The sequence below is a fragment of the Oryctolagus cuniculus genome, chromosome 11, assembly GCF_964237555.1.
Source record: "Oryctolagus cuniculus chromosome 11, mOryCun1.1, whole genome shotgun sequence".
Lineage (NCBI taxonomy): Eukaryota > Metazoa > Chordata > Mammalia > Lagomorpha > Leporidae > Oryctolagus > Oryctolagus cuniculus.
In genome coordinates, this window is record NC_091442.1 from 76,971,422 (window position 1) to 76,984,007 (window position 12,586).

Consider the following 12,586-nt stretch of genomic DNA (forward strand, 5'->3'; position numbering starts at 1 on the left):
AGTAAAAAAGTAAATATATAGAAATTGTTAGTTATATTCTTGCAATCCTTTTATAAGCTTAAAATTCCTTCAAGATAATGGTTTTTAAGTCTTTTTATTGTTCATATATCCATAATGCCTAATAATAGATTATGTGCATGGTTCAAAGTTATGTCTTTCTGATCTCATTCTTATATCTACATAGAGGATACACACATGCCTTTTTTCTGTGCTACCGTGTAGACTTTCCTACATGGGGGGGGGGGACCATCAACCATTATCCCATTTTCATTTAAGAAACAGCTTATAATTTCCAGAGTGTCATAAATATTTTAAAATGTTTTCTGAAACAGATGTCTGTACATACGAATATGTGGAAATAATTCCAAGATCAGAAGCCCTTTCACAGATTCAAAAGTTGTGAAGAATTGGTACTTTTATAGATCAGCCTTTAAATTTTACTTTATGATGCCAATATATGGTTTGAAAATGATCTGGCTCCCCATACTCATGTATACATTAATCTCCAAAGCCTAATGCTAATGGTCAATAAATTAATGTCAGTGGTTCATGGTTTAGACTGGTGATTTAATCTCCAATGTTTGATGGTAGGGCTTTAGGGAAGTGATTGGATTGGGTTGGGTTACTAAGGTAGAGCTCCATGATCAAATCATGATGACATTAGAAGAGAACACACAGAGGGTAGATAGAGTCCGTTCTCTGCATCTCTCTGCTTCCTGGTTCACCAAGGAATTGCCCATCCACCATCCTCTGACCAAAAGCAATGGAGTAAACCCATCTTTGACTGTGAACTTCCAAACTACAAGCCAAAATAAAACTTTTTCTTCCTAAGAAGCTTCTCTCTGGTATTTTTGTTAATGTAATGGAAAGCAGACTAATCCAATCAACTGCTAAGTTCTTATTTTAGATTGGTACAGTATTCTACTTTACTAAATGCATCTAGTTTAGAATTACTGTGCCTTTCCCTTTAGTAGAGCATAATCCAGAATTGTGATAAATGCCTTGACTTCACAATTTAGTAGGGCATATTCAAACCATAAGTTTGTTTTAACCATAGCAGTTTTTTACTTTGTCTTAACTGACATAAAATTTGAATATATTTATGAAATAGTATGATGTTTTAAATCAAGTTTGCATTGTACAAAGTTCAAATCAAAGTAAATCCATCTGTCACTTCAAATATTTATTATTTCTTTGTGATGAAGCAATCAAATTTATTTCTAGTGATTTTGAAATATACAGTACATTGGTGTTATATATATTCACCCTACTGCGCAATAAAAAATCAGTACCTATTTTGTTCCATCTAACTTAATATCTCTTAATAAACCTTTCCTATCCTTCCTGTCCCTCTCCTCTTCCCAGCCCTTCTACTTTAACTTCTATGAAATCAATTTTTGGGGGATATATGGTACTTATGTTTCTGTCCCTGACTCCATTACCTCCATTACCATTCACATTATCACAAATAGCAAGATTTCATCATTTTTATGGCTAACTAGTATCACTGTTCATATTTATATTTTCTATAACCATTCATACATTGATGGACACTAATGTTATTTCTGTCTCTTGGCTATTATAAGTAATCCACAATAATCATGGGAGTAAAGGTCTACTTTGTTGGGGCCACCAGCGCCATGGCTCACTTGGTTAATCCTCCACCTATGAAGCCAGCATACCATATGGGCGCTGGGTTCTAGTCCTGGTTGCTCCTCTTCCAGTCCAGTTTTCTGCTGTGACCCGGGAAGGCAGTGGAGGATAGCCCAAGTGCTTGGGCCCCTGCACCTGCATGGGAGACCAGGAGGAGGCGCCTGGCTCCTGGCTTTGGATAGGTGCAGCACCGGCCGTAGCGGGCATTTGGGGGGTGAATCAAGGGAGGGAAGACCTTTCTCTCTGTGTCTTTCTCACTGTCTAACTCTATCTGTCAAATATGGAAAAAGAAGAGAAAGAAAAAAGAAAGTGAAGTTATCTGTTTAAAAAAAAAAAAAGACCTACTTTGCGATTTTAACATGACACCCTATCTTAATACCAAATTATGGCACATTTGAATCTCATGTGAACCATGAGATGTTTTTAAATGTAATTCCTGAAGATTAGATTTCAGTAGAGGACAAACTTTCTTGAAATACTAAGCCATAGAAACTTCATAGCAAGGAGCTTGTGCCAATATTTACAAATGAGTTATGACATACATATATTTCTTTACACAAATTATTGACAACAAGCATAATAATCCATAGTTTGTTTGTAATATAAACCACAGTCTGATGAAAATACTGTTTATAAAATATGGTATGGCAAAATATTTCCTCCCTCTCTGATTTAATATTCATTTATCTTAAAATATCTGGGTAACAAAAGAAAAACAAGTAAAATTTTAATGAATATTACATAAGTGAAAATGGACTTCATATGAGTCAAAATCCCTAGATAAATTAAATTCTTTAACTAAAATAATACATCATCGGATGGTAAGCAAGCTAATTACAACACACAGCTGGGATTCAGTGGCTGAAAAATTCTTTCTTTCAACACTAAAATATTGGTGTGCTTCAAAATGCCCTAGGGAACAGAGCAGATTGTTTTGTGGTAAAAAAAAAAAAAAAAAAAAAAAAAAAAACACAACTCTGACATCCAGTTGAGAATCCAAAATGTGGGATTCATGAACCTGTATATAAGAATTTACTAAACTTATAATAGCTGGGTGCAATCTATTTCTTTTGATTCCTCAAATCACAAAAGTTTAGTTCTGGAAGCACCATTGTGAAAAAATGAGTCCCTATTTCTGTTCTATTTTTTTGAATTTTTAAAATTTATATAAAGGGAACAAATTTCATGTATTTCATACATTCAGTTTTAAGAACATCATGATACTTCCCACCCCAACCACTTTCTCTCCCTTGCTCCCACCCTATCTGCTCTTTCTTTCAAATTACTTTACTGTCACAAGCTTAAGCTCCACTAAAAAAAAGAATTCAACAAATGGTAAACAGAAAAACCACTGTTCCTCAAGAGTAATAAACAAGGGTAATAAACAATAATCAAATCTCAAAGCGTCGATTTCACTTATGTGTTCTTTACAAAAGTCAATTCACCATCTTGGCCAAGGGCCTCTGGTAGGTTTAGTGGCATAAACACCACAGCAACTCACCTGACTCCCAGGTCTTACCTCTAATGCACTAACTATCTCACTGATCTTTGTTATTTGACCACAAGGAAATATACAACTCTTAAGAACATGTTTTGTGGAATTGTAGTCATTAATTAAGACCTTCAAATGACAAGTTAAAACTATATTCCTGAGGCAGGTGTTTGGTCAATTGAGAAGCCCTTTGAGACTTCCTCATTCCATATTGAAGTGTCTGGGTTTGAGCTCAGCTCTGCTTTTGATTCCAGCTTCCCGCTAATGCTCACCCTGGGAAGCAGCAGGTGATTGCTCCAATACTTAGTTCCCAGACACCTATGTGGGAGATTCAGTTTGGGTTCTGTGCTCTTGGCTTTAATCTGGCCCTAGCCCTGGATGTTGCAGGAATTTGGGAAGTAAACTAGCAGATGGAAGATATTTGTCTCTTAATCTTTCTCTCTGCTGTCAAATAAATAAATAAAAAGCTTTTTAAAATTAAATATGTTCCTCCTTGAAAGAGCTGATTTTCCCAGTACACACATTAAAATTATTGATTTGAAAGAAAAAATGAAATTAAAATTTAGTGCACAAATTAAGGTAATTTCTTTTAACTTAACTTAATCTGTATATGATATATTTTAAGTCAAATATTTCAATATTACTTACCTATGAAGAAATAACCCAGGTTACTTGACTTATATGGAAAAGATGACTTAGAAATGGGAAGTTTCTATTTTAAAAAATTTGTACCAAAAGTTTAAATACTACTTCCATTCATATTAATTGGGAAAAAAAAAAACCTAAGAACCTAAGGATTTTTTTAACCTTTTTCATGGCATGTAACTGATTTAGCATAAATTATTTCAGTACATTTCAGTAAAATGTCAGATAATCTAGCTATATAACACAATTTTAGGAGAAGTGATAAGGTGACAATTGGTATTAGTACAAATTTTTTATGTCAGGGTAGTGTTTCTTGTCTAAGAGTAAATATAATACTGATAAGAAATTTAAGCATCCACATAATGCTAATTTTATTAAAGACTTTGTTTATTACAGGAATTGGGGATTTCAGTTCCAACACTCACAGAAGGTGGATATAGGAGTGGAAAAAAACAATCCCTTATCCCCTTCTACTAAAATCAAGAGTGCAGATTCTCACAATAATTAGCCAGGAACAAACTCTATGGAAGTCAATCACTATGAAGAACAGTTGTCTACTATCAAGTATTTACTACTTAAAGTGTGATAATGAGCACACAGCAAAGTATTTTTGAAATGTAGAAACTCAGGTCTCACCCCCAAACTATGAGCCATAACACACTTTTTAAAGGGCCTCTTAGTTATTCAGATGCATGGTTTAAGAAGCCCCGATTTAAATGTGGAGAAGGTAGGGGAAGGAGGGAGTGAAAACTTTTGTATTACTACCTGTATTTTCTCACCAAACTAGACATGTCACAGAACACACACTATTAATACCATTTGTCAGGTACTGTGTGAAGACATTCATAATTATTGTCATGTTCAAATATCATGACAAACCTGTGTGATGGGAATTGTTACTGACATTATTAACATTTTACAGTGAGAAAACTGAGATGTACAGAATTTAAGTAGATAAAGGAAGTACAAATGAACAGTAACTAATCATAGGGGGCAGTCCGACTCAAGAAATTGTCTGCTTAATCATTATATTTCAAATTATATCAAAGTACGTGGCAGTGGTAGGGAACAAAACAAAAACAAAACAATGGAAATACTATTGTAACTTTCTTACATTCAAATTCATAACCCAAAAAAGCTGTCATTCACAGAACCACTGCTTGCATGCAGGCCCCTGACAAGGGGAGTTTTTTTTATCTTAGCCATGAAATAAGGACAAGTTTTTTTGTTTGTTTTTGTTTTGTTTTTTAAAGATGTTAACACCGAACAGTTAAGCCTTAGCTTCTGGATTTAAACCAGGTAATTTAATTCCAATTCTCCTCCTGCGTAACTTTAAGAAAAGCTGCCTTTCAGGTTTCTTCTCTTCAAGACAGAATATACACATAATTTTTTCTTCGAACTCGTTCTGAGATGTTTATAATCATCTCTATACGGTCACGCTGACTAATCCTACAAGTGAGATAAATATTTTAGGTTTATTTGATCAATATATATGAATTATGTCTTTAGTCCCGAGTTACTAGGGTTTTTTTTTCCGTTCAAGACTTAAAGATAAACTACCCTGTAATTTGTTTCCTTGCACCATCTAGTGGATTTAAATGACAACTGCGGCAGCCCTGTAAATGATTACAAGTCAATCACATAAATCAAGTTTTCAAACGTTATCTAGGGAACTGCTATTAAAATGATATTTTTGATCGTCCTACAATAGTGTACGTAATTATATTTTTCTCTTTTTGGAGGAAATCCATGAAGCTAGCGTGAAGCTGGCAAACGCTTAAACGTACAGATAAAATTACATAAAAGCATCTTTGCAATCTTTTTTACAACCAAAGATAACAACAGGCAATGTCCACCCGTTTTCCTAATTCCACACCGGCAGGGCAGCTGAGCGAAAGCAAGCCCTGGCGAGTCTGCGCGGAGCCTCGGCGCAGGCGCACTAAGGAGCGGAAACGAGGAGGCGGGGCCAGGCCCGACCGGGGAGCGGAAGCGGCCCAGGCAGCTCGCTGAGGCTCCGAGACCGTTTGCCTGTGAGTCCGCGGGTCAGGCGCATCTCAAGTGCCCCGAACCCCGGCCACGGCCAAACGATTGAAGGACTTGGCGTTCCGGAGCCGTCGCCGCTTCCGTGCCTTCTGCCGCCGCGGACGCCGCCGTCCCTGCCGCCGGAGGACACGGCCCTGAGCGGCAGGCCTAGGCGCGGCCTGCGGAGCCCGACGTGTCGCTGCCGTGAGTAAAACGAGCGCCCTCTCCGCCGCCGTTTATTCGTTAAAATGGAGGAAATTTCGTTGGCCAACCTGGATACTAACAAGCTGGAGGCCATCGCTCAGGAGATCTACGTAGACCTGATAGAGGATTCTTGCTTGGGATTCTGCTTTGAGGTGCACCGGGCGGTCAAGTGTGGCTACTTTTACCTGGAGTTCGCAGACACTGGGAGCGTGAAAGAGTTTGGCATTCAGCCAGTGGAAGACAAAGGCGCGTGCCGCCTCCCGCTCTGCTCTCTTCCTGGAGAACCTGGGAATGGGCCCGATCAGCAGCTGCAGCGCTCACCTCCGGAATTCCAGTAGTTGCAACATGAGAGAGGCTGAGAGCGACCAGGACAATGACAGAGACTGGTCCTGTGGCGTGGAGGAGTAAGCTAAGCAGAAAGAAAATCAGACAAAGTCCCAATTTCCTTTGAAGATCTCAGCATTTAAAAACCTAAAGTGGAGAATTGAGTGATTCAGATCTTTTTTTTCTTTTTTAAGTATGTTACCCCGACGCCCACCCTGAAATCCGAGGCAGGAGGAGAGGCGCACCTTGGGCACCATGCAACGCCTGTTGATGTCAGACACACAGGATGTGTACAGGATCACTGTGCTGCCCCCAGTGCACAGGTGAGCAGGTGTGTGCCCAGTATATAGAGCCCTTTGGTTCTTTTGGCCTTTCCATCTGCCTAGGGCTTCGTGGACTGTTTGGACGTTACTGGTGGGTGTGCCATAGTTGGTGGGCTTCAGTGGGACTGCTGATCTTTGAGCATCTGGTTGGGGTTCTTTGAGACAAATGAAAAGGCACATATGAAAGCTGGATGCTAACAATTTCAACTTGGAAAAAAAAAAAAAACGAAAGAATTTCCATTCGAATCTGATAGGAAAACTGTGACCTTGACTCCAACAAGAAGAAAAAGTCAAAACCACCTGTTTCCCAGAGGTTCAGCGTTTGCAGTGAATTCAGCGGACTTGGGGACAAGGACTAGTTTTGGCTGCACAAACCGTCTATTTCACTCTCCCACCTGGTTTCCTAGTCTTCACAAATGGGACAACTTGTCCAGACTGGCTGAGGATTCCGTTTTGATTGCCTTGGGAGGTTGCAGGGATCTCTGCAAATGTGCATCATCTCTCAAACTGCAAGATTCATGTCTGGATGTATTTTGCCATGGACATAGTTTGGTGGGGCAGTCATTTCCTACTCTGAGTTACTGGTTACATAGCCAATCCATGGGTATGACTTGGTCATTATGACAGGGGCAGGACCAAACTATAAATAGGAGCATCTTGGCTGTACAGGAGGCTTGAAAACTGAGCCCAAAGGAGACCTCTTCCAGCTGACCTCAATAATATGAATGGGTTAGTGCTAGAGCGGGGCTGTCATTTCTCAAATGCCTGTGTCTAGAATCCTGTTGAACGTCCCTCTTTTGGTTGATAAGCTGATCTGCCATAGTCAACAGGCAGATCACCACCTTTTTTACTGCTCAAAAGGCACAGTCCTTTCCACTTGTCCCCCTTTGGGCGTTTTTGACTATGAGTTCTTTTGTTATTGGAAGTCAGAGAAGGACTTGTAGAATCTCCTGATTTGAAAGAATGGCAGGGTGAGGGAGGGGATAGGAAATAAACCTCATATCAAAACCACCCTCCCCTTTACTTCCTGAGTGAAGGTTTGCGAAGCATAGAGAAATGGGTGCTCCGAGGTGAGCAGGAACGGTGCTGCTTTATTTGAAATGTTTTCTTACCTCATTCTGTACCCCAGTAAGGGGTCCAGCCTCATCTGTCTGGCTTGGCCCTGTGTTTGCCTATTCCCTGCTTCACTGCCTGTCTGGTGCAGCTCATAACCCCAGGTGCTGCTTGCCATTCCAACTTCCACCTTGACTGGTTTCAGTTCATCTCTTTTAATTCTGCCTATGAAGCCTGCACACTTTCCTGTAGAGTTGTTGGTTTGTTTTTTGCTTGTTGTTTTCTGTTTTGGTAAAAGGCTCAAAGAATCTTTTTTATGGCTCCCTGTCTGTGGTTATGGTGACTTAAGTTTCTGTATTTAAAAGGTAATATGCTGAAGCATTGTCCTCTGTAGGACCAGCGATGTTGCTAGTGTGCTCTACTGCTGTGACTTCATATGGAGCTGTATTTTCCCACCTCCACTTGAATACTGCCTCTTACTCTTCCAGCCTAATTAGAAGAGTTGTAGAGCCTGATGGTCACACACAGGGTTGGAGTTGGTCCTGATCCTCTTTCTCTGACCCTTGCTTTGTGTGTATATTTCTTGTCTCAGAAGGAACTAATAGTGTGGACTGATTTCAGTCACATTTGGGGGTTAAAGAATCCATAGAGATGAGCTTTGAGGCTGTCCAGTATTGCCTTTTTCCCCAGACTTGTTAGGGTTGGGGCCTAATTACAGATTGGGCACAAATTCAAGAGAAGTGATAACTTTATGAAAAGTCACATCTTAACAGAAGCTAAAATGTTCTTAGGTTATCTTTTTGTAGACATCTAAGAATGCAGAGGGAGAGGAGGGTCTAATTGAGACTGCCCCTCCTCCAAACAATTTTTGGCAATAGAATGAAGGTAAGCAAGAAAGGTCTTGGCCTACACTCCCTTCCAATAAAAAATTCTGATAATTACTGTTAACGTTTTGGCATTTTTTCCCCTTCTGATTAAAGCGGGCAGTGAGAAGTATCTTTGATTAATGGTTTATTTGCATTACCTTCTTCTTGTTCTTTTTTGCTTCTCCCATCATCCTACCATTAGGGCAATAGCCTTCTGTCCTTGCTGGGTATAAGGTGGTCTTAGTCCAACAGATTCTCTGAGGGAACATAACTCCTTTTTGGGGAGAAAAATGCTCCCAACCATGATAGTTCACAATGGTTAGGAACACTTTTCCCCTTTCTGCCTTTCCTCTAACAGCAAAATTCCTATCCTCTCTTTAAGCGTGTTGATCACCCTATAATCCTATTATGTATCTGAATGGGAGTGTGTGTGTGTGTGTGTGTGTGTGTGTGTAGTGGGGAAAGGGGTTCTTTAAAATATCTGTGGTTTGTGGCTTTTTTCTTCCATACATTAGTTCCTACCGCCGCATGCCCAGGGGCCACTGCCTGGCATAATCACATGCTAGGAACATTGGGGGAGGGTAGTGAAGCTCACTGCTGTCCTTTGGTTTTTAGATTTTTTTTTTTATTTTTGCATAAGTAGTCCATCCTGTATAGATAGATGACTAACTGTGTATTCCCTTTGCCCCTATGGCTGCTGTTGTAAATAAATTGCATCTCCCCATTGGTAAATGGTAATAATAAACAAAATTTTAAAAAATGACTTTACCTGGACTCTATATATTCAGCCTTTAAAATTGTACATGTTTTTCAGGCACTGACATAGTAGAAGAAATGTTGCATTGCTCTTGAACCTTAGTTCTTCTTAATGAAACTTTAATCAGGATAGAAAAACTCTGCCTCAGCATATTTCACAATCTAGGTCCTAAAAGTTTACCTGTTGCATCTAGGGAAAGAGATGACTATATATAGTCTTCCTTCTTACATACGAAGTAAGCAATGGATAATTTAAGTGTAATCTAGGCCAGTCTCTAAAAGCCCACTGTGAAAGATTGTTCAATTTGAGTGGAACTTATGTTAACTTACAAGTTCTTGCAATCTTTTTAGCTAATTACTCCTAATTATTTTCTATTTTATCCAATGTTTTAGGTTTTTCATTTTGCTCCCAAGAGTAGTTCTTAGGCTTGTCATTTCTTCCAGTTTCTAATCCTGAGTTTGAGCACTTCCTCATATAAATTACACATAATGATCCTTTGGGCTGATCAAAATCCCCTTATTGCTAAATGTTCTAATTCATTAAACAGTTCCAGATTGGAAGAAATATTAATAAGAATAAAAATTGTCATAGAAATGGGGCCAGAGGGAAAACTGACTCAATAGGATGTCTTTTAAGAACCTTACAGAAATGTAACAGCATTGGGTCATCTTTTCTTCCAAGAGTACTACATTTAAATGTCACTTACCAGTTCAAACATTATATAGCCAATGTACTGATGATGTAAGTTGGGAAAATATAAAAAAATGTCTTACAAGAAAGGAAAGGATATGATGAAACCTATAATAGAAATTCTTAGAATGAAAAACCAACATTAATTATTTTGCCTTGAGACAGATTGCTACTACTTTATTGAAATTTACTGTAAGGGTCTACTATCAACTAATGTTCAAATGCTACTGCAACAAATACTTTGGGATTCTATTTTATAGGTGTAGAATGAATCATTTTCACAAATTATAAGCTGGTAATAAAAGGAAAAATTTTTGAATTTTATTTATATCCATCCTACTATAATAATTCTGCTTAAAAGAGATCTAGTTCTATAGTTTATTACTTCTGTTAATTATTCCCACTGAATTATACCTCCTTTCTTATGAATGGAATTATTAGGTATATAATATAACACCTATAAGTAAAACCTTTAAAGCAATAAATGGAATTTTAAATATGAGAAAATAACAGGAAAGAATGAGGATGCAGCTTTACTTTTTAAAAATTTAATTATTTATGGATGTATTTATTATTTGAAAGAGCGTCAGGGAGAGGGAGATCTTCCATCTGCTGGTTCACTCTCCCAATTGGCTGCAAAAGCCAGAAGCGAAGAACTCGTCAGTTCTCCCTCACAGATGGCAGAGGCCCAAGCATTTGGGCTGTTATTTGTTGCCCTCCCTGGCACATTTACAAGGAACTAGAAGCAGCCAAGGCTTGAACTGGCATTCTGATCTGGAATGTAGGCATATCATTGAAGCAGAAACACGGCAGACCTGATGCAGCATTTCTTTTGTTTAATTTTTTAAAATTTGTATACTATGGTGGCAGTTTTAAAAGGAAAGCAATGAAACTTCTAAAAATGAAAAAACTTTACATTAAGAATTAATGCACAGGTAAAACCTAAGTTTAGTCATACTGGACAAAAAGTGAATGAATTAGAGTAAAGCAGTTAAAATACAGAGCAGACTGTAGTGTTGCCTCCTTGCCTCCCATTGATAAACCTGTATGCTATTTTAATAATCAAAAGTGAAAATACTGCAAAGAAAAATGGTTAGCAGTGGAAGTTTAATTATTATTATTACTTTTTTGACAGGCACAGTTAGAGACAGAGAGAAAGGTCTTCCTTCCGTTGGTTCACCCCCCAAATGGCACCACAGCAGGTGCTACGCCAATCCAAAGCCAGGAGCCAGGTGCTTCTGGTCTCCCATGGGGTGCAGGGCCCAAGCACTTGGGCCATCCTCCACTGCACTCCCGGGCCACAGCAGAGAGCTGGACTGGAAGAGGAGCAACCGGGAGGGACTAGAACCTGGATTAGCCTAGTGAGCTGCAGCGCCGGCCTATTAATTATGATTTTTGATAGCTGATCTTAGGAATGGTGACACTGCCAACATTCTAGATGCCCAAGATACACAGCCAGTCAAATTTTTAGCATAAATGGGGAAATTTTGTGGCAGTGAAACATGTTAAGATGTTAGGAAGCAAAGCTGCTTATTTGGCAAAGGATATGTCAGAGATATTTCAAAATACTGAAAGTGCAAAGGGTAAGCAGGGTGTTGGGCAGAATGTAAATACTGTTTCTCAAGATTCCTGTCCCTTTGTTATTCAGCCTCACAGTAATTGAAATACTTTTGTGAATGTTTATTTGCAGATTAAAGTCCCAAATTAGTTGACCTTAAAATACAAAGATTCTTTGGGTAGTGTTGATCTAATCACTGAAGCAAGTTAAAGACAGGGAATTGGGGCAAGCATTTGGCCTAGCAATTAAGACTGGTGAATATGAACATGTTCCATATTAATACCTGTGTTTAATATTTGACTCATGCTCCCAGACAGCATGCACCCATGGAGGCAGTGGGTGATGATTCAAGTTGCTGGTTTCCTGCCACCTGCATGAGAGACCTGATGGAGTTTTTTTTTTTTTTTTTAAAGATTTATTTATTCATTTGGAAGTCAGTTACACAGAGAGAGGAGAGGCAGAGAGAGAGAGAGGTCTTCCGTCCGTTGGTTCACTCCCCAGTTGGCCACAACGGCTGAAACTGTGCAGATCCAAAGCCAGGATCCAGGAGCTTCTGACGGGTCTCCCACGTGGGTGCAAGGGCTCAAGAACTTGAGCCATCTTTCACTGCTTTCCCAGGCCATAGCAGAGAGCTGGATCGGAAGTGGAGCAGCTGGGACTCAGCCAGTGCCCATATGCGATGCCAGCACTGCAAGCAGCAGCTTTACTCGCTACTCCACAGTGCCGGCCCCACTGATGGAGTTTTGATTCTCTGCTTTAGCCTGGCCAAGCCACGGCCTTTGTGGTCACATGGGGAGTGAATTCATAGATGGGAGCCTGCTCTATATGGAAATCATTGTCTCTCTGTCTTTTCTCTCCCTCCATCCCCTCCCCCCTTAAATAAGTAAAATAATAGGATAACATTAAAGCAGTTTTTTTCTCCATTTGGTAGTAGGTGACATCAGAGATTTGAAGGGTTCAATGAATTGTTGCTGACTTTGAAGATGGAGGAGGACACAT

At 39.2% G+C, this 12,586-nt stretch overlaps 1 protein-coding gene across 1 annotated transcript; it reads left to right on the forward strand.

Annotated features, from left to right (window-relative positions):
• Positions 1-5,732: 5,732 nt before the first annotated feature.
• ATXN7L3B (ataxin 7 like 3B) lies at positions 5,733-9,345 on the forward strand. The gene has a single exon (XM_008256794.4). The coding sequence runs from the start codon at positions 6,061-6,063 to the stop codon at positions 6,352-6,354; it is 294 nt and encodes a 97-aa protein (XP_008255016.1). The 5' UTR covers positions 5,733-6,060; the 3' UTR covers positions 6,355-9,345.
• The last annotated feature ends 3,241 nt before the right edge of the window (positions 9,346-12,586 follow it).

Bases quoted from the DNA above. Each gene is read 5' to 3' on its own strand.
- ATXN7L3B (XM_008256794.4), top strand. From the start codon at position 6,061: ATGGAGGAAATTTCGTTGGCCAACCTGGATACTAACAAGCTGGAGGCC.